This window comes from Oryctolagus cuniculus, chromosome 4, assembly GCF_964237555.1.
Source record: "Oryctolagus cuniculus chromosome 4, mOryCun1.1, whole genome shotgun sequence".
Lineage (NCBI taxonomy): Eukaryota > Metazoa > Chordata > Mammalia > Lagomorpha > Leporidae > Oryctolagus > Oryctolagus cuniculus.
The window spans coordinates 150,212,967-150,237,622 of NC_091435.1; the positions used below are offsets into that span (position 1 = coordinate 150,212,967).

Genomic DNA, 24,656 nt, shown 5'->3' on the forward strand with positions numbered 1-24,656 from the left:
CATCTTTAGTTTCATGAGAACGTCTCATCATTTATACCTGAGGTTAAAATTTGGCAAGGTAGAGGGACTCTCTAGCCGGTTTCCTATCTGTTTACTGAGTAGATGGTATCAGGTTAGTGAGTCCACTGGGAGAAGGTAGCAGGGCCGTGGTGGAGATGCAGGGGATGGTGGTTACGTTGGTCATGGCAACACTGGCTGTGGTTGCGACGTAGCGATAGCACTGGTGAGCCAAGCAAATATCTAAAATGGCAGCTGTCTCCTGGGGCTTTTAGTTGAATGTTTTTACAGGTTGGGTGAGTCAGCCACTTTTAAAAGGCCAAGAACAAGGTGAACATATATAAAAGTTTTACACGTTAAATGTTTCCATTTTGACTCACACTATAATTTCTGAGGCATTAAATCTTCATTTCTGAATGACCTTTCATTGTCAGTGATGGACTATTTTAGCCTTAAGTTACTCTGCTCTGTTGCCTCTGTAACATATGGTTATTTAATAAAAGAACTCCTGAATAATTCCCAGAACTCATATCTAAACAATCATTTTGTAAATGGTAATTGTCATGTGTGACAATGTATTAAATATTTCTATTTTTCATCATATAAATTTTTTTCTCATTGAGGGTTCTTACAGAAATATGCTATACCACCCCCGAGGTTAAATAGCTTCTGAGGAATAATATTTAAAAGCATTAAAGAATGGGGCAGGTGTTTTTCCTAGTGATTAAGACACTGTTGGGATGCCTGCATTCTGTATCAGAGTACCTGAGTACCTGAGTTCAAGTCCTGCCTTGGGCTCCTGATTCCAACTTCCTGCTAACACAGATCCTGGAAGGAGGTGGTAGGTGATGGCTAAAGAGACTTGGGTCCCTGTAATTCATGTGGGAGACTGGGATGGAGTTCCCAGATCCTGGCTCCAGCTAACCCAACCCTAACCATTTTGGAAATTTGGAAATGAATCAGCAGATGGAAGTCTCTCTCTCATATATATATATATATATATATATATATATATATATCTGTCCCTCTGCATCTCAAATAAATAAGTAAATAATTTTAAAGAAGCATCAGAACAAAAATCAGAGGCCGGCACTGTGGCATGGCAGGTTAAGCTGCTGCCTGCCACGCTAGCATCCCATATGGGTGCCAGTTTGCATCCCTGCTGCTGTACTTCCGATCCAGCTCCCTGCTAATGTACCTGGGAAAGCAGCAGAAAATGGTCCAAGTGCTTTTGGGCCCCCTGTACCGAAGTAGGAGAATTAGAGGAAGCTCCTGGTTCCTGGCTTCAGACTGGTCCAATGAATTGAGGCCATTTGGGGAATGAATCAGCGGATGGAAGATCTCTCTCTGTCTCTCCCTCTGTCTCTGTAACTCTGCCTTTCAAATAAAATAGATCTTTAAAAAAATCATATCTATATTCTATTTTTCCCTTATGATGCTGACAGATTGTTCAGTTAGTAAATGAAAATAAATAGCAAAAATGTGATAATGATATTTTGCATGTTAAAATAATAAACTAATGTTTTGTAGCTACATGAACATTTTTCTTTCTGGGGTTTAAAGTGCCAAAGTTAAGATATTAGAAAAAACAAAGTCTTATCAAAGACAGCAATCTTATTTAGGGTGAATTAAAATACTCCCTCACAAACAATCCAACATAAATTTCAATAAGATAAAACCATGCAATTAACCTATAAACAACTCAGCCCAATAATTAAAATTATTTTACAAAAGCTGCTATAATCCAAAAGTTGTACTTTTGAAATTTATATTTATTAAATAAAAGTTAAAATATTTTACATTTTCTGTTGCTTTTTAGTATTTTTTCATTGTCATTTTCATCATCATCCTATTTGTTGTTGACTAATATTATATACATGGTACCATGGTGGACGTTTCACATACAGGATTCGTATTAATACTCAACAGCCCTGATCGGTGTCTGTAATTGTCCCCATCTTCTGAAGCGGAGGCTCAAGAGATCTTAAGAAACACCTGAACAGCCAGTGGTAAAGCAATGAACCCAGGTCTGACCGCGACCAAGTTTAAGCTCCTACCTATTATACACTTATCCACAAACATATATCATTGCTATAGAATATCAGAGTTCCAATTTCTTTTTCACTTAACATTATATCGCAAACATTTTCCACATTTGCTACACAATCTTGAGCAAGCCCACACCCTGTGAAGTCAGATTTGAACCTCCGCTGGGGTGCACTGCCTCCTAGTGGAGACTACTCATAAGAAACTTTTTTTTTTTTTTTTTTTTTTTTTTTTTTTTTTTTTGACAGGCAGAGTGGACAGTGAGAGAGAGAGAGAGACAGAGAGAAAGGTCTTCCTTTGCAGTTGGTTCACCCTCCACTGGCCGCCGCGGCTGGCGCGCTGCGGCTGGCGCACCGCGCTGATCCGATAGCAGGAGCCAGGAGCCAGGTGCTTTTCCTGGTCTCCCATGGGGTGCAGGGCCCAAGCACCTGGGCCATCCTCCACTGCACTCCCTGGCCACAGCAGAGAGCTGGCCTGGAAGAGGGGCAACCGGGACAGAATCCGGCGCCCCAACCGGGACTAGAACCCGGTGTGCCGGCGCCGCTAGGCGGAGGATTAGCCTAGTGAGCCGCGGCGCCGGCCGTCATAAGAAACTTTTTTTAAAAAAAGATTTATTTACTTATTTGAAAGTCAGAGTTAAACTGAGAAAGAAGGAGAGGCAGAGAGAGATCTTTCATCCGCTGGTTCACTCCCCAGATGGCCGCAACGATTGGGCCATCTTCTACTGCTTTCTCAGGCCATAGCAGAGAGCTAGATCGGAAATGGAGCAGCTGGGACTCGAACCGGCGCCCATATGGGATGCCGGCACTGCAGGCGGCAGCCTCACTTCTTGCTCTCTCTGTATCTGGAATGAAAAAAGTGTTTTCATTTGCACAACCATATTTATGGTTACTATTTTATGTTAAATAAGATAAACTGTGAAAATGCCTTTTTCCTATCTCCTGGACATAACGGAGATATTTCTGTTGGGAAGAAAGAATTGGAAAGACCTCAGAAAAGTTCAAAATGCACTCCACGAAATGAGATAAGAATTCATTGTTCTTGGTGCTGAAATCAACATGGCAACTCTGTGCTCTGAAGTTAATAGGCTTGCTCATGCATGTCCGCTCAAATCACATTGAAAGGCTTGAAAACATGTCAAATGGTGTTAGGACCAGCGCTGAAGATAAACTCTCCCGGGAGCCAGAAAGAACCTGAAAATACATTTAAAATGCAGGAAATTAAAAGAGACCCGAAATTATTTTCTTCTGAACTCATATTAAGCCTCAGTCTTTAATAATATTTTTCTAATGAATCTCTTTCACTTTGATATTGTTGAAAATTGCCATTATTAAAATGCTTAATTGGCCGGACTTCGTTTTATTAGGAAGGACTTGGGTTAATATTGGATTGTTTTGGAGAAAGCAACAGGGATAGTTTTTTTTTTTTTCTAGTGAATTAAGCCATTATTTCTGCTATTGTTCATCAAGAAAGAAGCCCTGAGCAAAATTGCTGATGCTATCACATGGAGAAGGGCTGACTGGTGGGTAGTAATTGCTTTGTGTGCAGTCAGTAGGGCGTGCTGCGGCATGGGGGAGGGGGCAGCGGCTGCTTTCATCTTTATTAGGTATCTTTTTATGCTTAGTGAATGACCAGTTTGAAAAAGGAGAAGGAGCCAAGGTAGGGTTATAAGGCATGTGTAATATTTAACAAAAGATCGAGTTATCCAAGGGTTGCTGGCAAAATGACTTTTCTTCCTGCACTGCACGAATTAACTTAGTGTATTTCCTCTCACCTTAGATTTCCAAATAGGGGAGAAGAAGGTCCAAACCTAAGAGACTGGGCATTGTGGCACAGCAGGCTCACTGCTTGCCATGCCTGCACCTCATGTCTGAGCACTGGTTTGAGTCCTGGCTACTCCACTTGTGATCCAGCACCCTGCTACCAGCAGATGACGGCTCAAGTACTTGAGTCCCTGCCTGCCTGCCTGGATTCTTGTCCTATTTCTGCTTTTGATCCAGCTTCCTGCTAATGTACAGCCTGCTTACGATCCAGACCCCTGCTAGCAGCATTTGATGGCTTAAGTACTTGGGTCCCTGCCACCCACGCTGGAGTTGTTGGCTCTGGACTTCAGCTTGGCTCAGTCTGGCCCATTGCAGGAATCCAGAGAGTGAACCAGTGAATGGAAGATCTCTCTCTCTCTCTCTCTCTCTCTCTCACACACACACACACACACACACATACACACACACACACACGTATATATCTTTCCCTCCTCTGTTACTCTGTCTTTCAAACACATAAATAAATCTTTTTTTTAAAGGATTCTAATAGCAATTTTTAAGACATACTCTTTCAACTAGCATACAGATAATTTAAAGACACAAATAATTTACCCACACAAAGGGTAAAATCCATGATAATGGTTTCTTAGTGTAGAAACAAAAGACAGGTAAAAATAATGGAACATATATTTAATAGACTTTCATTCACTGAGAGTTAAATTGATATTCAGTGTATCACATATAGAATCAAAATGTGCCTAATGATCCTTGCTATTTATAGATCTGGTAGTACACCAACACCAACACCAAATATCAAAATTTTTCAGCTGGAAGACTTTTAGGATTTTGATGTTTTCTATGATTTCTCCCCCAATTCTAATTATTCTAAACATTTCTAGAGTTTTAACACCATAAGGTAGAATTTTTCTATCTCTACAGAGGATGATTCTTTGTTTGTCCATGTGTATATGAGTGTGTGTGGGTGAATGCTATTTTGTATACACAGTAGGATAACTGACAGTGTCCCTGGCCTCTAATGATGAGATGCCAGTACAAACACTGTGCCCCAACCCAACTGTGGCAATTAAAAATATCCTTAGGAGCTGGCGTTGTGGTACAGTGGGTTAAGCAACTGCCTACAGTGCCAGCATCCTATGTGAGTGCCTGTTTGAGATCCAACTACCCTGCTTCCAATCCAGCTCCTTGGTAGAGTGCCTGGGAGGGCAGCTAAGGACAGCCCAAGTCCTTGAGCTCCCATGAGGGAGACAAGGTATAAGATCCTGGCTCCTGGCTCCTGGCTTCAGCCTGGCCCCAGCCTGGCCCCAGCCTAGCCCCAGCCTGGCCCATCCCTGGCTGTTGCGGCCATTTGGGGAGTGAACCAGAGGATGGAAGACCTCTCTTTCTCTCTCTCTCTTTCTCTCTCAAATAAATAAAATAAATCTTTAAAAAAATATTTGGACATTGTCAATAAATCAAAACTCATATAATTTCTTGGGAATCCTTGACTAAGAATACATCAAAAATTCATGGAAAAATGAATTGGAAGTTTTTTTTTTAAAGATTTACTTATTTACTTGAAAGTCAGAGTTACACAGAGAGAGAAGGAGAGGCAGAGAGAGAGAGAGAGAGAGAGAGAGGTCTTCCATCTGCTGTTTCACTCCCCAGATGGCCGCAATGGCCGAAGCTGCGCCCATCCGAAGCCAGGAGCCAGGAGCCAGGGGCTTCTTCTGGGTCCCCCACACGGGTGCAGGGGCCCAAGGACATGGGCCATCTTCTACTGCTTTCCCAGGCCACAGCAGAGAGCTGGATCAGAAGTGGAGCAGCTGGAACTCGAACCGGCACCCATTTGGGATGTCAGCACTGTAGGCAGCAGCCTCACCCGTTATGCCACAGTGGTGGCCCCTAGAAGATGTTTTATTTTGGCGCAAAAAATTTGAGATTCACACATAGTTCCATAAAATTTTTGAGAACCCCTTGTATATATCCCATCTCACCAACTCTTCTGTTTTTTTTCAATGTTTATTTTTTCTTCATCTACTTGAAAAACAGAGAGAGAGAGAGAGAGTGTGTGTGTGCTATCTTGCAGCCACTGGCTCTCTCCTGGCAGGTGAAACAGCCAGGGCTGGGCCAGCTGGAAGCCAGGAGCTAGGAACTCCATCTGGGTCTCTCACACGAATGGCAGGGGCCCAAGCACTTGAGCTGTCATTTGTTTCCTCTGAGGATGCATTAGTGGGAAGCTGGATTGGAAGCAGTGGTGCAGGGGCTCAAACCGACCCTCTGATGTGGGATGCAGGTACCACAATATCCAGCCCCCATTTGCTCTTTCTATAACATGACCTTGACATGCCTCGGTTGAAAGTTGTTTGTGGGCAGAGGAGACTGTGTTCCCTTCCTTTGTACCTGGATGTACCTCTCTAATGGTCTAGCTCTGTAGAAGGTGGTAGATATGACAGTGTGTCATCTCTCTCTGTCTTTTCCTAACCCACGATGGTGTTAGGAAGCCCAGATTCCATAGAGATCCTGTAGCCAGTGTTCTGGTCGGGTCCCACTATAGCCAGCATCAGCCTCCCAACATTGGACTAAGATCCTTCAGAAGATGTCAACCCTTCTGCTCAGGACCAAGGCACCGCATGGCAGAGATAAACTGACCCTCTCTGATTTCCAGATCCACAGAAAACAGGAGAAATGATCATTTCTTTTATTACTTTCAACTTCTAAGTTTTAGTATAGTTTCTTATGTAGCAACAGATAGCTAAAATATAGGCTAAATAAAATTCTAGCTATATATTTAATTATATACAGTTATAGGATAGTTAAATTAAAAAATGTATTTATTGACAGGCAGAGAGACAGTGAATCTTCCATCTTCCCATTTACCTCCTAAATGTCCAGAACAGCAGGGGGTGGCCCAGGCTGAAGTCAGGAGCCCAGGACTCAATTTGAGTCTTCCATGAGGGCGGCTGGCACCCATATCCTCAGCCTGCCTTCCAGGGTGTGCAGTAGTGGGGAATGAGAATCATAGCAGGGTGTGGACTGAAATCCGGGCACTCTGATATGGGACGTGGGCATCCCAAGGGGTGTCTTAACCCTCTAGCACCACCCGCTGCTATAAATATGTAATTTTAAAAATAAAGAGAGCCGAATATTAACTGATGAGGATTCGGGTCAGTCTACAATACTCATGTTAGTCCATCCTTCCCCGTAGTACACAATCATTTCAAAAGGAGGGAGGGACTCTCAGCCTTTCTGAGGTTTATTAAAAGCAAAGCAGAACAATCAAAAACAACCACACCCATCACGCCCAGATTCTTCCCGGTAAGGCCATCCTCATCACTCTCACAAAACCATCATGATTCTGACTTCCAGTGTGGCAAGTACTGTCCAGCTGAATCGATTAACATTTCGGGGGCATTTTCATTCCTGCAAGCAAACCACACTCAGCTGCTGCCAGAAGCACACGGACGAAAGGCAGTGGAGTTCATTTTATTTTTCAGGCCACATGGGCATACCCACTGCTACAAACAAAGAGGCCTGCAAAGGTCAGACTGTAATACAGAAAGCCATCTCCAGTGCAATCGCAAACTGTGCAGAAATGCCCCTGGAGTTAAGTGGCTTTAAAGTTCTACAAGAAGATAATATCATTAACTTTGTACAGTGCTGTATCTGTTAAAGGAGAGCTTGGTTTACAAACAACAGAAAATGCAACCCACCTTGGCTTAAACAAATGTTTCCTTTTCTCATATAATTAAAGTCTGGGATCAAAGCTGTTGACATTGGTTCAGCGGCTTGGCTATTATCAGGGTCAGCAATTCTGCTACTCTAACTTCTCATTCCTCTGGAATTGTAATAACATTGTGGCTCCTGAAACTCTGGGTGTTGCATCTGTTCCAAGGCTGGAAGAGGGTAGGCATTTGGCCTAGTGGTTAAGCCCCTGCTTGGGACACCCACATTCCATATCAGAGTGCCTGGGTTTGAGTCCCAATTCTCCCTATTTCAGCTTCCTGCTAATTTGCACCCTAGGAGGCTGTCCTGGTAAGTCCAAGGCCACAGGAGACCTGGATTGCATTCCTGGTTCCTGACTTTTGCTCTCCAACTGTTCCAGGCACTTGGGGAGTGAACCAGTAGATAGAAACTCTCTCTGTCTCTCTGCCTCAAGCAGAAAATTGGTAGTGCCAGTACACTTCTGATATCTTACTGGGCAACAGTGTATGGTATGACCACGCTTCAGTATAATGGAATCCAGAAAAATAAGTACTCAGTTTTCATAGCCTCTATCACAGAGGTAAGCAGAGGGAAATTGCCTGGGATTGATTGTTGGATAAGCCTGCAGGATATGAAATTACTACAAAAAATAAGATAATTTATCTTGGCCAAATATTCACTGGCACCCATATGGGATGCCGGTGCTTCAGGCCAGGGTGTTAACCTGCTGTGCCACAGTGCCGGCCCCTCCCTATCCCCTTTTTAATGCAGAAAATAATTTGTGTGTTCCTTGGGCACAATGATAATACAGTAATAATAGATATCATTCTATAAGAGACCATATGGGGGTGGTATTGTGGCGCAGCACGGGAAGCCGCTGCTTCCAACACCAGCATCCAATATTAGAGCACCCAGAGCACCCTTTGAGTCCTAGCTGTTCTGCCTTTCTGATCCAGCTCCGTGGTAATGTGCTTGGGAGAGCACTGGAAGGTGGCCTAGGTAGTTGGGCCCCTGCAGCCTATGCAGGACACCCAGGTGGAGCTGCAGTCTCATGGCTTCTGCCTGGTCTAGCCCTGGCTGTTGTGGCCATTTGGGGAGTGAACCAGTGGATAGAACTCTCTCTCTCTTTCCCACTCTGTCACCATACCTTTCAAATAAATATATAAATAAATAAATCTTTAAAACAAGAGCCAATGTGTACTGTTAACTGAAAGGTGTTTTTACATCAGGAATTCTTTTCACCACCTTTTCTTGAATGCAAGGAGAGCAGAGAGCCCATGTGGGCACCTCACAGGAGGGCAAGTGCATTGGCCAGGATGATAACCCAAAGAGGGAGCGAATGAGCAGACATCAGGGAAAAGAATGTGTTGCCTAAGGTCAGGCTTACCCACTGCAGTAAACAGACTCAAGGACTTAATGGGATCACTATGACAGGAGCTGGCCTTAGCTTCTGTATAACTTCTCAGTGGGACGCCTATTTAAAGGGGTTATCTTCCCGCAGGCTGAGATTCAGGGACACAGGTTCCAGTCCTCTGTGGCTCTGGCATTACCAGGGCCTTAGAGTGGAGGTCCTTCACCTCAACTGCTATGCTTGGAAGTGAAACGTGCAATTTCCACTTGAACTTCACAGTGAGAGCTAGTCAAATGGTCCCACTGAGATGTGAGGGCTGGGATAGGACTGGACAGTGTAGTATTTACAAAAGAACTACTTTCCAGAAAAATCTGTTTTCTGTGGAAAGGGACAATTAGCCATCACTGCCACAATGCATCTATGAGGCTGTTGGCCAGCAGGTGGATGAGTGTTTCCTGAATCTCTTATTTTTACTTAATTAGTAGCAAGCAATTTTTTAAATGTAATTTTCTTTCAAAGGGGTAGGTGAGAAAAGCCCCCCCCCCCCCCCAGGACAGGCCTGATTGCTACAGAAAAAAAAGAAGGTAGGAGTAGAAAGAGAGAGAATATCAAAGTAAATAAGAGGCCTCAAAAGTATTCCACGGAGTTATTTCATTAAGTGTAGTAGTGGGGAAAATACAGATGGGAAAAATGCAGGAAAATCAGAATTGACACAGATTTCCCATATTTCTACGGAATGATTTCTCTATTGGAGATATGTCTAAAGCGTTTATATACACGGTATTCAGAGTCTGAGTACAAACAATCTTTTCTTATGGAAGTTTTTTTTTTTTTTTAAGATTTATTTGAAGGAGTTACAGAGAGAGGGAGAAACACACACACACACACACACACACACACAGAGGGAGAGATTTTCCATCTGCTGCTTCACTCCCCAAAGGACCACAACTGCTGGGGCTGGGCCAGGCCAAAACCAGGAGCCAGGAGCTTCATCAAGGTCTCCCATGGGGATGGTAGTGGCCCAGGTATTTGGGCCATTTTCTGCTGCTTTTCCCAGGCCATTAAGCAGAGAGTTAGATCAGAAGTGGAGCAGCCTGGTACAAACTGGACCCAAAGGGGATGCCAGCATCATTGGTGGCAGTTTTACCCACTATGCCACAATACTGGCCCCTATAAAAAGTTTCTTTATTTGAAAGGCAGATTTATCAGAGAGAGAGAGAGAGAGAGAGAGAATCTTCCATCCATTGGTCCACTTCCCATATGGTCACAATGGCTGAGACTGGGTCAGGCAGAGGTCAGGAGTCTGGAACCCCATCCTGGTCTCCTACCTGGGTGGCAGGGGACCAAGCACTTGGGCCATCATCAGCTGCTTTTCCAGGCACATGAGTAGGGAGTTGGATTGGAAATGGAGCAGCTGGGGCTCAAACCAGCACTCATACAGGTTGCCAGTGTTGCAAGTGGCAGCTTAAACTGTTGTACCACAACACTAACCCTACAGACATAATCTTAAAATATTATCTGATAATTAATTAAGTGGAGCAATTTTTATAAATGCTTTAGACATTCCCAGTCCTTGGATCTCATGACTTTATTCCTTATGGGTCAAATCTGACAAAGGCCACAGTTATTGGCACAATGAAAATCTGCGAAGTGTCTACCATGTGTCAGATACTGTTCTAGGTATTGAAGACACCCTGGTGAAGAAGAATCACACAGCTGCTGCTCGTAAGGAGTTTACAGTCCCATGGGAAAACATGTCGAACAAATCATTCCCCCCCCCCCCATTAAATGATCTCAATGACAATACATACTATGAAGAAAAAGTACAGGGTCCAAGCAAATGTACGATAGGGAGGGGTTGGGAAGAACTTCCTGAGATATTGGCACCTAAGCTGAAACTTGAGGGATGAGAAGGTTTGGCTAAAGAGTAGGAGAGTTAGTGCTGCAAGCAGAGAGAAGAGTACATATGAAGGCCTAGTGGTGGGGAGAAATTAGGAACAAAGAGAAGGCCCATGACGGGCATTGAGACACTGAGTGAGGCCAGCTATGTTGGTGGATGTAGGCAGAGGTTAAATCATACAGGGTCTTACAGGTCAACATAAGGATTTTTGACTTTAGCCTAAAAGTGAGGATATCCTAAAAGTATAGGCATCTGATAACTATAACTGTAGTTCATAAAAGATTATTCTAATATTGTGTAATTTTAAAAACATTACTGGCAGATGAATTAAGTGACAATTCAATGGACAGAAGAGAAAGTCTGGCAGATGACCCAAATATACATACATACATACATACATGACATTTATTTATTTATTTTTTCATTGTTAAATAAAAGATTTATTTACTTGAGAGGCAGGTTATAGACTGAGAGAGGGAGAGACAGAGAGAGAGAGGTCTTTCATCTGCTGGTTCACTTCCCAAATGGTCAAAACGGCCTGAGCTGAGCTGATCTGAAGCCAGGAGCCAGGAGTTTCTTTTGGGTCTCCCATGTAGGTATAGGGGCCCTATATATGACATTTATGTATGATAAATATGTCATTTCAAATAAGTGGGGGAAAAGGATTACTTGTTAACATTTTTCGATAACTGAGCATCTCTAGAAAAAAAGTTGGATCCATAATTCAGAAACTTAAGAACATAAAATGAAACAATAAATGACCCAGAGCTCATTGAAGAAGTGTAGAAATGAATATTGTGGTTGGAAAGTGTCTGTTTTGTAGGTTTCAAAATCTAAACAATATGATGATGATGGTGATGATGATGGTAGTCGCTTGGCCCAAGCCCTGAAGAAATGGCAGTGGATGTGCTCAAGCAGACTCTGCAGGTAGACGTAGCAGGAACAGGTGTGATCAATGGATGGAAGGAAGTTGGTGGGTGATGGGGGAAGAAGGTAGGGAGATGTCAAGGATGATTTAATGGCTTCCACATTTGTCGCTTGAGGGATCCAGTGGGCAGCTGCGTGAAGAAGAAACAGAGGATGTGCAGAGATGCAAAAAAAAAAAAAAAAATCCGGTTTAGGATGAAAACTTTTGGGCTTCAAAGGGCATGAAAGCGAAAAAACAGAGAGAAAATAACTGCAAATCATATCTCTGCTAAGGGACTTGTGTTCAGATGTGTAAAGAACTCTTACTCCTCAACAATAAAAAGAACTGATTGAAAATGATAAAGAGTTTAAATAGACATTTCTCCAAAGAAGATATACGGATGACCAACACAAGGAAAAGGTGCTGAATATCATTAGTCATTAGGTGAATAGGCGTTGGCTTCCCAAAATCTAAAGTCTTGTGTTATCAATTAATGGATTTATACTAATAGTTGATGAATTAGGTGGAAACGTGAACCAATTATGATGTCTGAAGGTGGGGCCTTTGGGAAGTGATTGGTTTAGACTACTAGGGTTGATGGAGCCCATGATCAAATTTCAATGGCTGGCCGGAGCAGTGGCTCAATAGGCTAATCCTCTGCCACAGCGTGCTGGCTGCAGTGGCCATTGTGGGGTAAACCAACGGAAAAGGAAGACCTTTCTCTCTCTGTCTCTCTCTCTCACGGTCCACTCTGCCTGTCAAAAAAAAAAAATTTTCAATGGCTTTATAAAGAGAGACATGGACGTGGAGGAAGACCACACTTCCTGTGCCTCTCCCTGCTTCCAGCTCACTGCATGAGGGCTTCTTTCCATATGCACCTTATGTTGAACTGCGAACCTCCAAACTGTAAATAAAATATACTTTTCTTTCCTTCTACCTGGCTCCTGCCAAGTATTTTCATTAAAATAATGAAAAGGTAGGGGCCGGCGTTGTGGCGCAGAGGGTTAAAGCCCTGGCCTGCAGTGCTGGCATCTCATATAGGCGCTGGTTTGAGTCCTGGCTGCTCCTCTTCCGATCCAGCTCTCTGCTGTGGCCTGGGAAAGCAGTAGAAGATGGCCCAAGTCTTCGGGCCCCTGCACCCATGCGGGAGACCAGGAAGAAGCTCCTGGCTCCTGGCTTCGGATCGTTGCAGCTCCGGCTGTTGCAGCCATCTGGGGAGTGAACTAGCAGATGGAAGACCTCTCTCTCTCTCTACTTCTCTCTGTAACTCTGTCTTTCAAATAAATAAAATAAATCTTTTTTTTAAAAGAAAAGCTAATACATTGAAAAATGTAAATCTAAACCTCAATGAGACATCATTTCACACCCACTAGGATGGCTATGATGAAAAAGATAGATAATAACCAGCTTCGGTAAGGATGTGTAAAAACTGGAACCCTCATACATTGTTGGTGCGAATGTAAAATAGTGCAGGCTCTTTGGAAAACAGTCTGGCAGTTCCTCAAAATGTTAAACGTAAAGTTACCATGAGTAACTTACCCAGGAATAATGAAAACAAATGACCACCCAGAGACTTATGCACAAATGTCCACAGCAGCACAATTCAGAATAACCAAAAAGTGAAAAGAACCCAAATGTCCATCAACTGACAAACGGATAAATAAAATGCAATGTATTCGTGAAATGCAATATTTGACAGGGAAAGGAAATGAAGTAGTAGTACAAGCCACAAGAGTGATAACTCTCAAAACCATTGTGCTGGGGTGGGTGTTGTGGCGCAGCCTAAGGCACTGCTTGGGATGCCTGCAACGCACAAGGGAGTGCTGGTTTGAATCCTGGGTAGTCTGCTTCTGATCCAGCTCCTGGCTCATGCGCCCTGGAGGGGGAGGGGAAGGAAAGCAGTTGACAGCTTAAGTGCTTGGACTCCCTGTCACCCAAGTAGGAGATCCAGATGGAGTTTCTGCCTCCTGGCTTCAGCCTGACCCAGTCATGGCTGTTGTTGGCATTTGGGGAGTGAACCAGGGAGTGGAAGATCTCTATTTCTGTCAGGCTTCCTTTCAAGTAGCCGAGAATAACTAAACATTAGAAAGAAAAATTATGCCTAGTGATAGGAGTCGGTCACGAAGCCACACGCTCCATACCACATAAACGGGATGTCCAGAAGATGCCTGGTTGCCTGAGGCTGAGGAGGAGGGAGGGAGCTGGGAGCGTGGAGAGGCAGCAATAAAGGTCTCGGGTTTCATCACCGCGTAATGAAAAAGCTCTAAAATTATATTATAGGGATGGCTGCATAACTATAAATATATTTAAACCACTGAGGCGCACATTTTAACCAGCTGAACATTGCGGCATGTAAATTATATCTCAGTGCTCTTAAAATACCCAGCTTGGCACATAGTACCTACGCCTGTGCGTGCCCTTAAAGAACTCGCACTGGGGTCCGGGGGGTATTCTAGCAGACTCTGACGCGTGTCAGAAGCCCCAGAGTTGGGGGAGAAAGGGTGACGCGCGGGGCGGGTACCCGAACCAGGTAGGAGCATCATCACCTTTTCCTCCTCAAGTCTCCCAGTTTGAGGCCGCCCCGCCCTTTCCTCGTTTCCTAGCAACCAACTTCCCACTCTCGCTCTGCCTCCGGCCTCTTTTTGCGTCACTTCCGCTCCGCGACAGGAAGTGAGGTCAGACCGGCAGCTTTCCCGGGAGTTCGGCGTTTGCTGGAGCTGCAGCGATTGTAGAAGTGGTGTTTTCGTGAGCCTGGCGGTCCCCTCTCCCGGGCGCCACCTCCCCGCCCGGCGGGCAGACCCTCGAGGAGGCAGCTTGGGTCTGCTCGGCTACTCCGGGAGAGGAAGACGGCGCCCAGGAAGGCCGGGCCCCCGGGGCAGGGCCGGGAGCTGGCGGGGCGAATCCCTGGCTGGCTGGGGAGTCTCAGGGCGTCCCCGGGAGCTTTCTCTGTACCCCGCGAACGTCGGGGCTCCTGAGGGTTGGGACTTTTCTGCTCCCCTCCCCCACTCTCTGTCTTTGAAGGAAGAGCCCCCAGAGAGAGACAACTTTCCGGGCTGCTGCCGCCTTTGCCCTCCCAGGCCCGAAGTGACCTGCCATGACCTCGTGAGCTACTGAGCGATTTCTGCCACTTTCCAGAGGCCTAGGGTAATGTTTCTCTGTGCGCCAGGCCGTGTGTGTGTGTGTGTGTGTGTGTGTGTGTGGCTTTTATTTCCCGCAAAGCCGGAGTTAGGAGAACCTTGGGCTGCGTTTGTCAAGTGTGTGTTTGGGCTTGCTTAAGATCTCCGGAAGCGATTCTCCCCGTCCTTATACCCTAGAGAGAAGTTCGCCTCTTCGTTTAGCTGGTTGGGAGGGCACACTAGAGTTTTAAATTTTTAATGTATCCGATTTTTATCACCAAGAAAACTACTACAAGTTTTTTAACTTTGTGCCATGCAGTACTTTTGTAACCCTCATAGCTCCAAGTAATGCGCTGAACGTGTATAGTTAAGGCTCATTAATACGAGGATAACTAAGAAAATTTGTGGAGAAGTGGAATTAAAAATCAGTTTATTTTGCTGTAAACGTTTTTTAAGTGTATTTATACAAGTACTTTAAGTGTCAATAAATATTCTAAAATATTGTCTTAGTGTTGAAGGGACCTGTGTAGATGTAGTTCAGCTGCCGAGAAGGGCAACAGGAAGGCACACCACCATCTTGGCCTTCTTTTTTGCTCTAAGGTTTATTTAGTTTATTTGCAAGGCAGGTGACAGCGAGAGTGAGCGAGTGGGTTCCCATCTACTAATTCACTCCCCAAGTGGCTGAAGCCAAGAGCCAAGAACCTGGAGCCCCATCCGGGTTTCCCACATGGGTACAGGGGTCCAAGTGCTTAGGCCATCTGCTGCTGCTTCCCCAGGCACATTAGCAGGGAGCTCCATCAGAAGTGGAGCAGCTGGAACTGAAACTAGTGCTGTGATTTGGAAAGCTGACATTGCAAGCGGAGGCTTAACCTGCTATGTTACAAAGCTGATCCCTCCATTTTGGTCTTCTAAAAATAAATGGGTGTGGGATTTACAGGCTGTGCAGAAGGTTAGGTCCCAGTGGAAGAGAAATAAGGTGTATCTATTTGTAAGAGACCAAAAAATGTTTCATTGCTTCTTAGTCTTTGTTCTTCATATATTTTTATAGGTGTTGTATCTCAACTTACTGAGCCAGACGTGCCTGCCATTATGGGAAATCAACTTGCTGGCATTGCTCCCTCCCAGATCCTGTCTGTGGAGAGTTACTTCTCGGACATCCATGACTTTGAATATGATAAGAGCCTGGGAAGTACTCGGTTTTTCAAAGTTGCTCGAGCGAAGCATCGAGAAGGCCTGGTGGTCGTGAAGGTCTTTGCGATTCAGGATCCCACGTTGCCTCTCACGAGCTATAAACAAGAGCTGGAGGAGCTGAAGATCCGGCTCCACTCTGCACAGAACTGTCTGCCTTTCCAGAAAGCGGCAGAAAAAGCTTCTGAGAAAGCAGCTATGCTCTTTCGGCAGTATGTCCGAGACAACCTCTACGATCGCATCAGTACGCGGCCGTTCTTAAATAACATTGAGAAGCGCTGGATCGCCTTCCAGATCCTGACGGCTGTGGACCAGGCACATAAATCCGGGGTCCGTCACGGGGACATCAAGACTGAAAATGTGATGGTCACCAGTTGGAACTGGGTTCTGCTAACTGATTTCGCCAGTTTTAAACCCACTTACCTTCCAGAGGACAATCCAGCAGATTTCAATTATTTCTTTGACACTTCACGGAGAAGAACTTGCTATATTGCTCCTGAACGTTTTGTTGATGGTGGGATGTTTGCCACAGAGTTAGAATATATGAGAGATCCTTCAACTCCACTTGTGGACTTAAATAGCAATCAGAGAACAAGAGGAGAGTTGAAAAGAGCAATGGACATCTTTTCAGCAGGTATGTGATTTGGTTAGATTTGCTAAGCCAGCATGTGTATATATTTCTTAAATTTTGAAAACTTAATTGAAAGGTGGGGTCCACACGCACAAAGCATCTGCTGGTTAACTCCCCAAATGCCTACAATAGCCGAGCTGGGCTGGGCTGGATAGACTGAAACTAGGAGCTTGGAACTCACTTGGAGGGCAAGGGCCCAACTACTTGAGCCATCACCTGTCTCCCATGGTGCACATCAGCTGGAAACTGGAATCAGAAAGAGGAACCGGGACTTGAACCGGGGCACTCTGATGTGCAATGGGGCATGCTAAGCAGTGTCTATAACTGCTGGGCCAAATGCCTGTCCCTGTGTATGTATTTTAATAGTCAAGTCTTGACATGAAGCTTATTTTTAGTCACAGGTACTGAATTTGTCAGTATGTCCTCATGCACTATTTCAGATAGATACAGCATTCTTTCATTGGACCTGTGTAAGTGCCTAGGTTTATTCATTTACCTTTAAAAACACTTGAATGCTTCTGTTGTAGTGTTAGGCACTGTTTCGGTGCTGGTGATGGATAGTATATGTCCCTCTTTTCCAGGTTCCTGCCTCTTAATGTGGAGATGGATATTTATTTATTTATTTATTTTTAAAGATTTATCTATTTGAAAGTCAGTGTTACACAGAGAGAGGAGAGAAGCAGAGAGAGAGAGAGAGAGAGGTCGGTCTTCCATCCAGTGGGTCACTCCCCAACTGGCCGGCACAGCTGGAGCTGTGCCGATCTGAAGCCAGGAGCCAGGAACTTCTTCTGGGTCTCCCACGCAAGTGCAAGGGCCCGAGGACTTGGGCCATCTTCTGCTTTTCCAGGCTGGATCGGAAGTGGAACAGCTGGGTCTCGAACTGGCGCCCATATGGGATGCCGGTGCTTCATGCCAGGGTGTTAACCTGCTGCGCCACAGCGCTGGCCCTGGAGATGGATATTTAAAAAGGACATTTTGCCGGCGCCGCGGCTCAATAGGCTAATCCTCCGCCTAGCGGCGCCGGCACACCGGGTTCTAGTCCCGGTCGGGGCGCCGGATTCTGTCCCGGTTGCCCTTCTTCCAGGCCAGCCCTCTGCTGTGGCCAGGGAGTGCAGTGGAGGATGGCCCAGGTGCTTGGGCCCTGCACCCCATGGGAGACCAGGAAAAGCACCTGGCTCCTGGCTCCTGCCATCGGATCAGCGCGGTGCGCCGGCCGCAGCGCGCCGGCCGCGGCGGCCATTGGAGGGTGAACCAACGGCAAAGGAAGACCTTTCTCTCTGTCTCTCTCTCTCTCACTGTCCACTCTGCCTGTCTAAAAAAAAAAAAAAAAAAAAGACATTTTGTTGCGGTGTTGTTTATTATGGTGGTAATAAGCATAGGATGCTGGTATGGTCACCATGAGGTGTTGGGCAGAAAGGCAGGGACAGAAGGACTTCTTTATTAGGAGAGTGACATTTAAGATGAAAACTGCAAGATAATTGGGAGTTAGCTTTGGTAAGCTAGTTTGTTTCAGGCAGAGGATATGTTGCCAAACAACACCCCAAACTAGTTGGAGGCATTGCTGCAGAACCCCCAAAGTTGATCCATGTGCCCAACACACAGAAAACTAATCACTGATGTCAGGGTGGTAGAATAAAGTAGATATTTATTGCAAAGCACAGAGCAAGGAGCTGGGTAGTTATTGCTTAATTCCAGGCTGCTTGAGGAGTTAGGGGTGAAGGTTCTCTTTTTTTTTCTTTTTTTAAGATTTATTTATTTGAAAGAGTTACACAGAGAGAGAAGGCGAGGCAGAGAGAGAAAGAAGTCTTCCATCCACTGGTTCACTCTCTGATTGGCCACAACGGCCAGAGCTGCACCAATCTGAAACCAGGAGCCAGGAGCTTCTTCCAGGTCTCCCATACCGGTGCAGGGGCCCAAGGACTTGGGTCATCTTCTACTGCTTTCCCAGGCCATAGTAGAGAGCTGGATCGGAAGTAGAGCAGCCAGTCTCGAACTGGTGCCTATATGGGATGCTGGCGCTTCAGGGCAGGGCGTTAACCTGCTACACCACAGTGCTGGCCCTGGGGTGAAGGTTCTTATAGATTGGGTTCCCTGAGGAGTTAGGGGTGAAGGTTCTTATACAATGAAATTGGGGCTGAGAGGTGCATGATCAATTCATGTCCAAATTCCTGGTTGTCAGTGATGCTTATGACCTTCCTTTGATTGGTCAGTGATGCCGTGTTCTTTAGGGAATTTACGATGGCCCAGGTGGGCTCCAGTCAGTCTGGGGGTTACGGGAAGGTGGCAGCTACAGTCTACTTGGATCTGGAATTCCCCTACACAAATTACCCCCAGGACAGTCCTGGCCATCAAGGTTCTTACCTGTTGGAGAAGCAAATGACTGGTTGGGTCTGGTGATTAGAACCTTGTAGAGCCAGCTGTATCACTCCTTCAAGTCAGTGAATTCCTTTGATAAAGGACAGGCAAGGACACCTTGGGCTAAGCGGGCTAGACAAGAGGCTGGGTCCTGCTTTTACAGGAGTTGGGTTTCAGGTGTTGCTTGTACAAAGGCTAGAGCATGGTGCACTCAGGTGTAGGGGTACTTCATGTACTTTAGTATATCTGGAACATAGGGTGTGAATGAAGCAAGGCCCAAATCAGAAAGGGTCTGACATGCCTAGGCTAATCTGTCTGATGTGTGTTTTAGACAACACATTGGCTGTAGCATGGCAAATGGATTGCAGGGGAGTTACAGTGGAGGCAGGGAAATAGGAGAAAACTGCCACAATCTAGGTAATGCATGATTGTAACTGACTGGCTTAAGGTTGTGGCAGAGTTGGGAGTGGAGAGACCTAGTGCTTAAAAGATAATTAGTAGGGGCTGGCGCCTCGGCTCAATAGGCTAATCCTCCGCCTGTGGCGCCGCACCCAGGGTTCTAGTCCCGGTTGGGGCACCGAATTCTTTCCTGGTTGCTCCTCTTCCAGGCCAGCTCTCTGCTGTGGCCCGGGAGTGCAGTGGAGGATGGCCCAAGTGCGTGGGCCCTGCACTCGCAAGGGAGACTAGGAGAAACACCTGGCTCCTGGCTACGGATCAGCGCGGTGCACTGGCCGCAGCGGCCACTGTGGGGTGAACCAACAGAAAAAGGAAGACCTTTCTCTCTGTCTCTCTCACTGTCCACTCTGCCTGTCAAAAAAAAAAAAAAAAAAAAAAAAAAGATTAGTAGGGGTCAGTGCTGTTGCAGAGCCAGTAAAGCTGCCACCTGCAGTGCAGGAATCCCATATGGGCGCTGGTTCGAGTCCTGGGTGCTCCTCTTCTGACTCAGCTCTCTGCTATGGCCTGGGGAAGCAGTGGAAAATGGCCCAAGGGCTTGAGCTCCTGCACCCACGTGGGAGACCAGAAGAAACTCCAGGCTCTTGGCTTCAGATTGGCCCAGCTCCGGACATTCAGCCATTTGAGAGTGAACCAGCAGGTGGAAGACTTCTCTCTTCTGCCTCTTCTTCTCTCTCTCTGTAACTCTGACTTTCAAATAAATAAATAAATCTTTTTTTTAAAGAAAGATAATTAATAGGTGGTTGGACTTTGTGATTGAAGATGAAATCATGAGCAGTTCTCCTTCCTCTGGTGCTTGGGAAACTGGATGATGATACTGGTCACTGAGATAGGAGACCCAGGAAGAAGAACCAGGTAGAAATGGGAAGACGGTGAGGTCTGTTTTAGAAATGTTAAGTTGGAGGTGTCTTGGGAATAGCCAGGAGAAGATGTACAGTAGGCAGTTGGTTATAAGAGTTTGATGCATAGAAATTTGGAATTGAGATGCAGATTTGGGAAATTAGTAACTGTTGCCAAGGGAATGAGTTATGTACGCTGAAATTTTCAGTGTGTATTTTCCAAGAATAGGGATAGTCTGTCATTTAACAGAATGTAGTTATCAACTGTAGTGAGATTAACATTGACAGAAATGTAGTAATTTATACTTTTTACCCCAATTTTGTATTTGACCCAATAATGTACCTTATAGCACTTTCCTTGTTCCAGGACAGGACCTCATCTAAGGTCAGGTGTTGTATTTAGTTGTCTTATCTCTTCAACCTCTTGATTATGGAACATTTCCACAACTTTTTATTTTCTTTTATTACATTGACATTTTTTTGAAGAATGCTTTCTCTTAAATTTTTTAAATTTACTTTTATACTTTATTTTTTAAGATTTATTTATTTATTTGAAAGAGTTATCAGAGAGAGGTAGAGACAGAGATCTTCCATCTGTTGGTTCACTCCCCAAATGGCCTTAATGGCCAAGACAAAGCCAGGAATCAGGAGCTTCATCCAGGTCTGCCATGTGGGTGCAGGGGCCCAACCTCTTGGGTCATCCTCTGCTGTTTGCCCAGGTGCATTAACAGGGAATTCAATTGGAAGTGGACAGCTTGGACTCAAACCATATGGGATGCCAGCAGTGGGTGACTTTACCCGCTTGCCACAGCACTGGCCCCCTACTGTTTTTATTTTGTAGACTAAGAAAGTTGCAAAAACAGTGAAGAATGCTTCACAGGTTCCCTCAATGTTGATTTTTTTTTTTTTTAAAGATTTATTTATTTATTTATTTGAGAGGCAGAGAGAGAGAGAGAGAGAGCATACAATGTCTGCTGGTTCACTCCCCAAATGGAAGCAATGGTTGGAGCTGGGCTGATCTGAAGCCAGAAGCCTGGAGCTTCTTCAAGGTTCCCCACGTGGTGCAGGGGCCCAAGGACTTGGGCCATCTTCCTCTGCTTTATCAGGCACATTAGTGGGGAGCTGGATCAGAAGTGGAGCAGCCAGGACTCAAACTGCCAGCCATATGGGATACTGGTACTGCAGGCAGTGGCTTTACCCTGCTACGCCTCAGCGCCAACCCCCTCAATGTTGATTTTTTAAAAAATATTGTAACCACATCAAAGTCAGGAATTGGCATTGGTGCATTGTTGCTAGAGTATTAACTTTATTCAATGTTCACCAGCTTTTACATGCACTCTGTGTCACCTCACCCCCCCCCCCTTTTTTTTTTAAGATTTTATTTATTTGAGAGGTAGAATTACAGACAGTGAGAGGGAGAGACAGAGAGGTCTTCCTTCCATTGGTTTACTCCCCAGATGGCTGCAATGGCAGGAGCTGCGCCGACCTGAAGCCAGGAGCCAGGTGCTTCTTCCCAGTCTCCCATGCGGGTGCAGGGGCCCAAGCACTTGGGCCATCTTCTACTGCTTTCCCAGGCCATAACAGAGAGCTGTATTGGAAGACGGGGAGCCGGGACTAGAACTGGCGCCCATATGGGATGCTGGCACCATAGGTGGAGGATTAACCTGCGCCACAGCACTGGTCCCCAACTCCTTTGTTTTTTAATAGAATAGTCCTCATTTTGAGTTTTTATGTTTCCTCATGATTAGATTGAGGTTATTATTTTCAGTAAGAATACTGTGTAAGTGACATGGTTTTAAAATACCACATCTGGAGACAGGTGATCTCTGTTAGAGATAATTTGACCACCTTGTCAACCACCTGAGTTTCTCTGTTTGTAAGTTACCTTTTTTTTTTTTTTTTTGATCCCTTGCCACCAATAAGAAATCTATGGGAAGAATTTTTTAAGAATGTTTTGCTGATCAGCACAGTTTATCCCTTGATACCCATTTGGTAACTGTTTGGTGTATAAATGCAATCAAATGATGTGTTGCCTTTTGTGACTGGCTGCTTTCACTTAGCATGATGTTTTCAAGACTCATCCATGTTGTAGCATGTATTAATGCTTCATTCTTTTATGGCAGAATGATACTCCATTATATGGATACACCACATTTTATCTGTCCATTCATCAATTGATAGAGATTGTGATTTCCACATTTTGGATAAATTAAATAATGCTGCAGTTACATTCATGTGTAGATTTTTGTGTGGACCTAGGTTTTCAATGTCTTAGAATATACCTAAGAGTGGGATTGTGGGGTTATATAATAAACCATTTTGAGCATTTTGAGAAATTGCCAAACTGTTTTCAAAAGTGGCGGTGCCATTTTACATTTCATTCCCACCAGCAGCGTGTGAGGTCTCCAGGTTCTTCACAGCCTCAGTGATACTTGGTATTATATTTTTGGTTGTAGTGATTCTAGAGGTATGAAGTAGTATTTCATTGTAGTTTCCGTTTGTATTTGCCTACTGACTAATGATGTTGAGCATTTTTAAAAAAGATTTATTTATTTTTATGAAAGGCAGAATTACAGAGAGAGGGAGAAACACAGAGAGAGAGAGATGTTCCATCTGCTGTTCACTCCCCAAATGGCTGCAGCTGCTGGAGCTGGGCCACACGGAAGCTGGGAGCCTAGGAGTTTCTTCCTTGTCTGCCACATGGGTGTAGGAGCCCAAGCACTTGGGCCATTTTCTTCTGCTTTCCTAGGTGCATTAGCAAGGAGCAGCTGGGAATTGAACTGGCGCCCTCATGGGATGTCTGCTCTGCAGATGAAGGCTCAACCCCCTATACCACAGTGCCATCCCTGAGCATTTTTTCATGTGCTTATTGTCAATTCATATATTTTATTTGGAGAAAGGTGTATTCAAAAATCTTTTGTGTTTAAAATTATTTTTTTTCATTATTTCTATTGGGTTGTAAGTTTTTTTTTTTTTTTTTTTTAAAGATTTAGCTGGCGCCGTGGCTCAATAGGCTAATCCTCCGCCTAGCGGCGCCGGCACACCGGGTTCTAGTCCCGGTCGGGGCACCGGATTCTGTCCCGGTTGCCCCTCTTCCAGGCCAGCTTTCTGCTATGGCCAGGGAGTGCAGTGGAGGATGGCCCAGGTGCTTGGGCCCTGCACCCCATGGGAGACCAGGAAAAGCACCTGGCTCCTGGCTCCTGCCATCGGATCAGCACGGTGCGCCGGCTGCAGCGGCGGCCATTGGAGGGTGAACCAACGGCAAAGGAAGACCTTTCTCTCTCTGTCTCTCTCTCTCACTGTCCACTCTGCCTGTCAAAAATAAAAAACAAACAAACAAACAAACAAAAAAAAAGATTTATTTATTTGAAAGGCAGGATGATGTTGAGAGATGGAGAGCCTGAGAGAAAGTTTCCATCTGCTGGTTCATTCCACAAATTCTCACAACAGCTGGGAATGGGCCAAGCCAAATCCAGGAGCCTGAAACTATCTCCCAGTTTCTTGGCAGGAACCCAGATACTTGGGCAGTCATCTGTTGCCTGCTAAGCACATTAGTAGGAAGTTGGGTTGAAAATGGAGGAGCCAGGACTTGAACCAGCCCTTTGATAGGGGGTGCAGGTAACCTAGGTGGTGGTGGTTTAACCTGCTGCAGTGCAATACCCACCTCTTAAGAAAAAGTTTTTTGTTTGTTTTTTAAGATTTATTTATTTGAAAGTCAGAGTTACAAAGTGAGAGAGGAGAGACAGATCTTCCATCCGCTAGTTCACTCTTGAAATGGCTGCAACAACCAGGGCTAGGCCAGGCTGAAGCTAGGAGCCAGGAGCTTCTTCCAGGTCTCCTTTATGGGTTCAGGACCCCAAGGATTGGTCCACCTTCTATTGCTTTCCTAGGCCATTAGCAAGGGTCTAGATCAGAAGTGGACCAGGCAGGACTCCAGTTGGTACCCATTTGGCATGCCTGCACTGTAGCAGCGGCTTAACCTGCTGTGCCACAGCGCTGGCCGCCAAGAAAAATTTTAGTATGTTCTAGATACAAGTGTCTTATTGGAGACATGATTTGCAAATATTTGCTTGTGTTTGTATATTTTCCTTTTCACTTTCTCGATGGCTAGAACCTTCAGTACAACATGGAATAATAGTGGTGATAAAGACCGGCGCTGCAGCTCACTAGGCTAATCCTCCGCCTGCGGCGCTGGCACACCGGGTTCTAGTCCCAGTTGGGGTGCTGGATTCTTTCCTGGTTGCTCCTCTTCCAGGCCAGCTCTCTGCTGTGGCCAGGGAGTACAGTGGAGGATGGCCCAAGTCCTTGGGCCCTGCACCCTATGGGAGACCAGGAGGAAGCACCTGGCTCCTGGCTTTGGATTGGTGCAGCGTGGCGGTCGTGGTGGCCATTTGGGGGGTGAACCAAC

At 45.3% G+C, this 24,656-nt stretch overlaps 1 protein-coding gene across 1 annotated transcript in view; it reads left to right on the plus strand.

Moving 5' to 3' along the window:
- The first annotated feature begins 14,326 nt into the window (after positions 1-14,326).
- PIK3R4 (phosphoinositide-3-kinase regulatory subunit 4) overlaps positions 14,327-24,656 on the plus strand; it is a 68,989-nt gene continuing 58,659 nt past the window's right edge. Inside the window, exons 1-2 of the mRNA XM_002716186.5 lie at positions 14,327-14,810; positions 15,831-16,604. Coding sequence (XP_002716232.1) covers positions 15,872-16,604 — 733 coding nt within the window. The 5' untranslated portion in view covers positions 14,327-14,810; positions 15,831-15,871. The remainder of the gene's footprint in view (positions 14,811-15,830; positions 16,605-24,656) is intronic.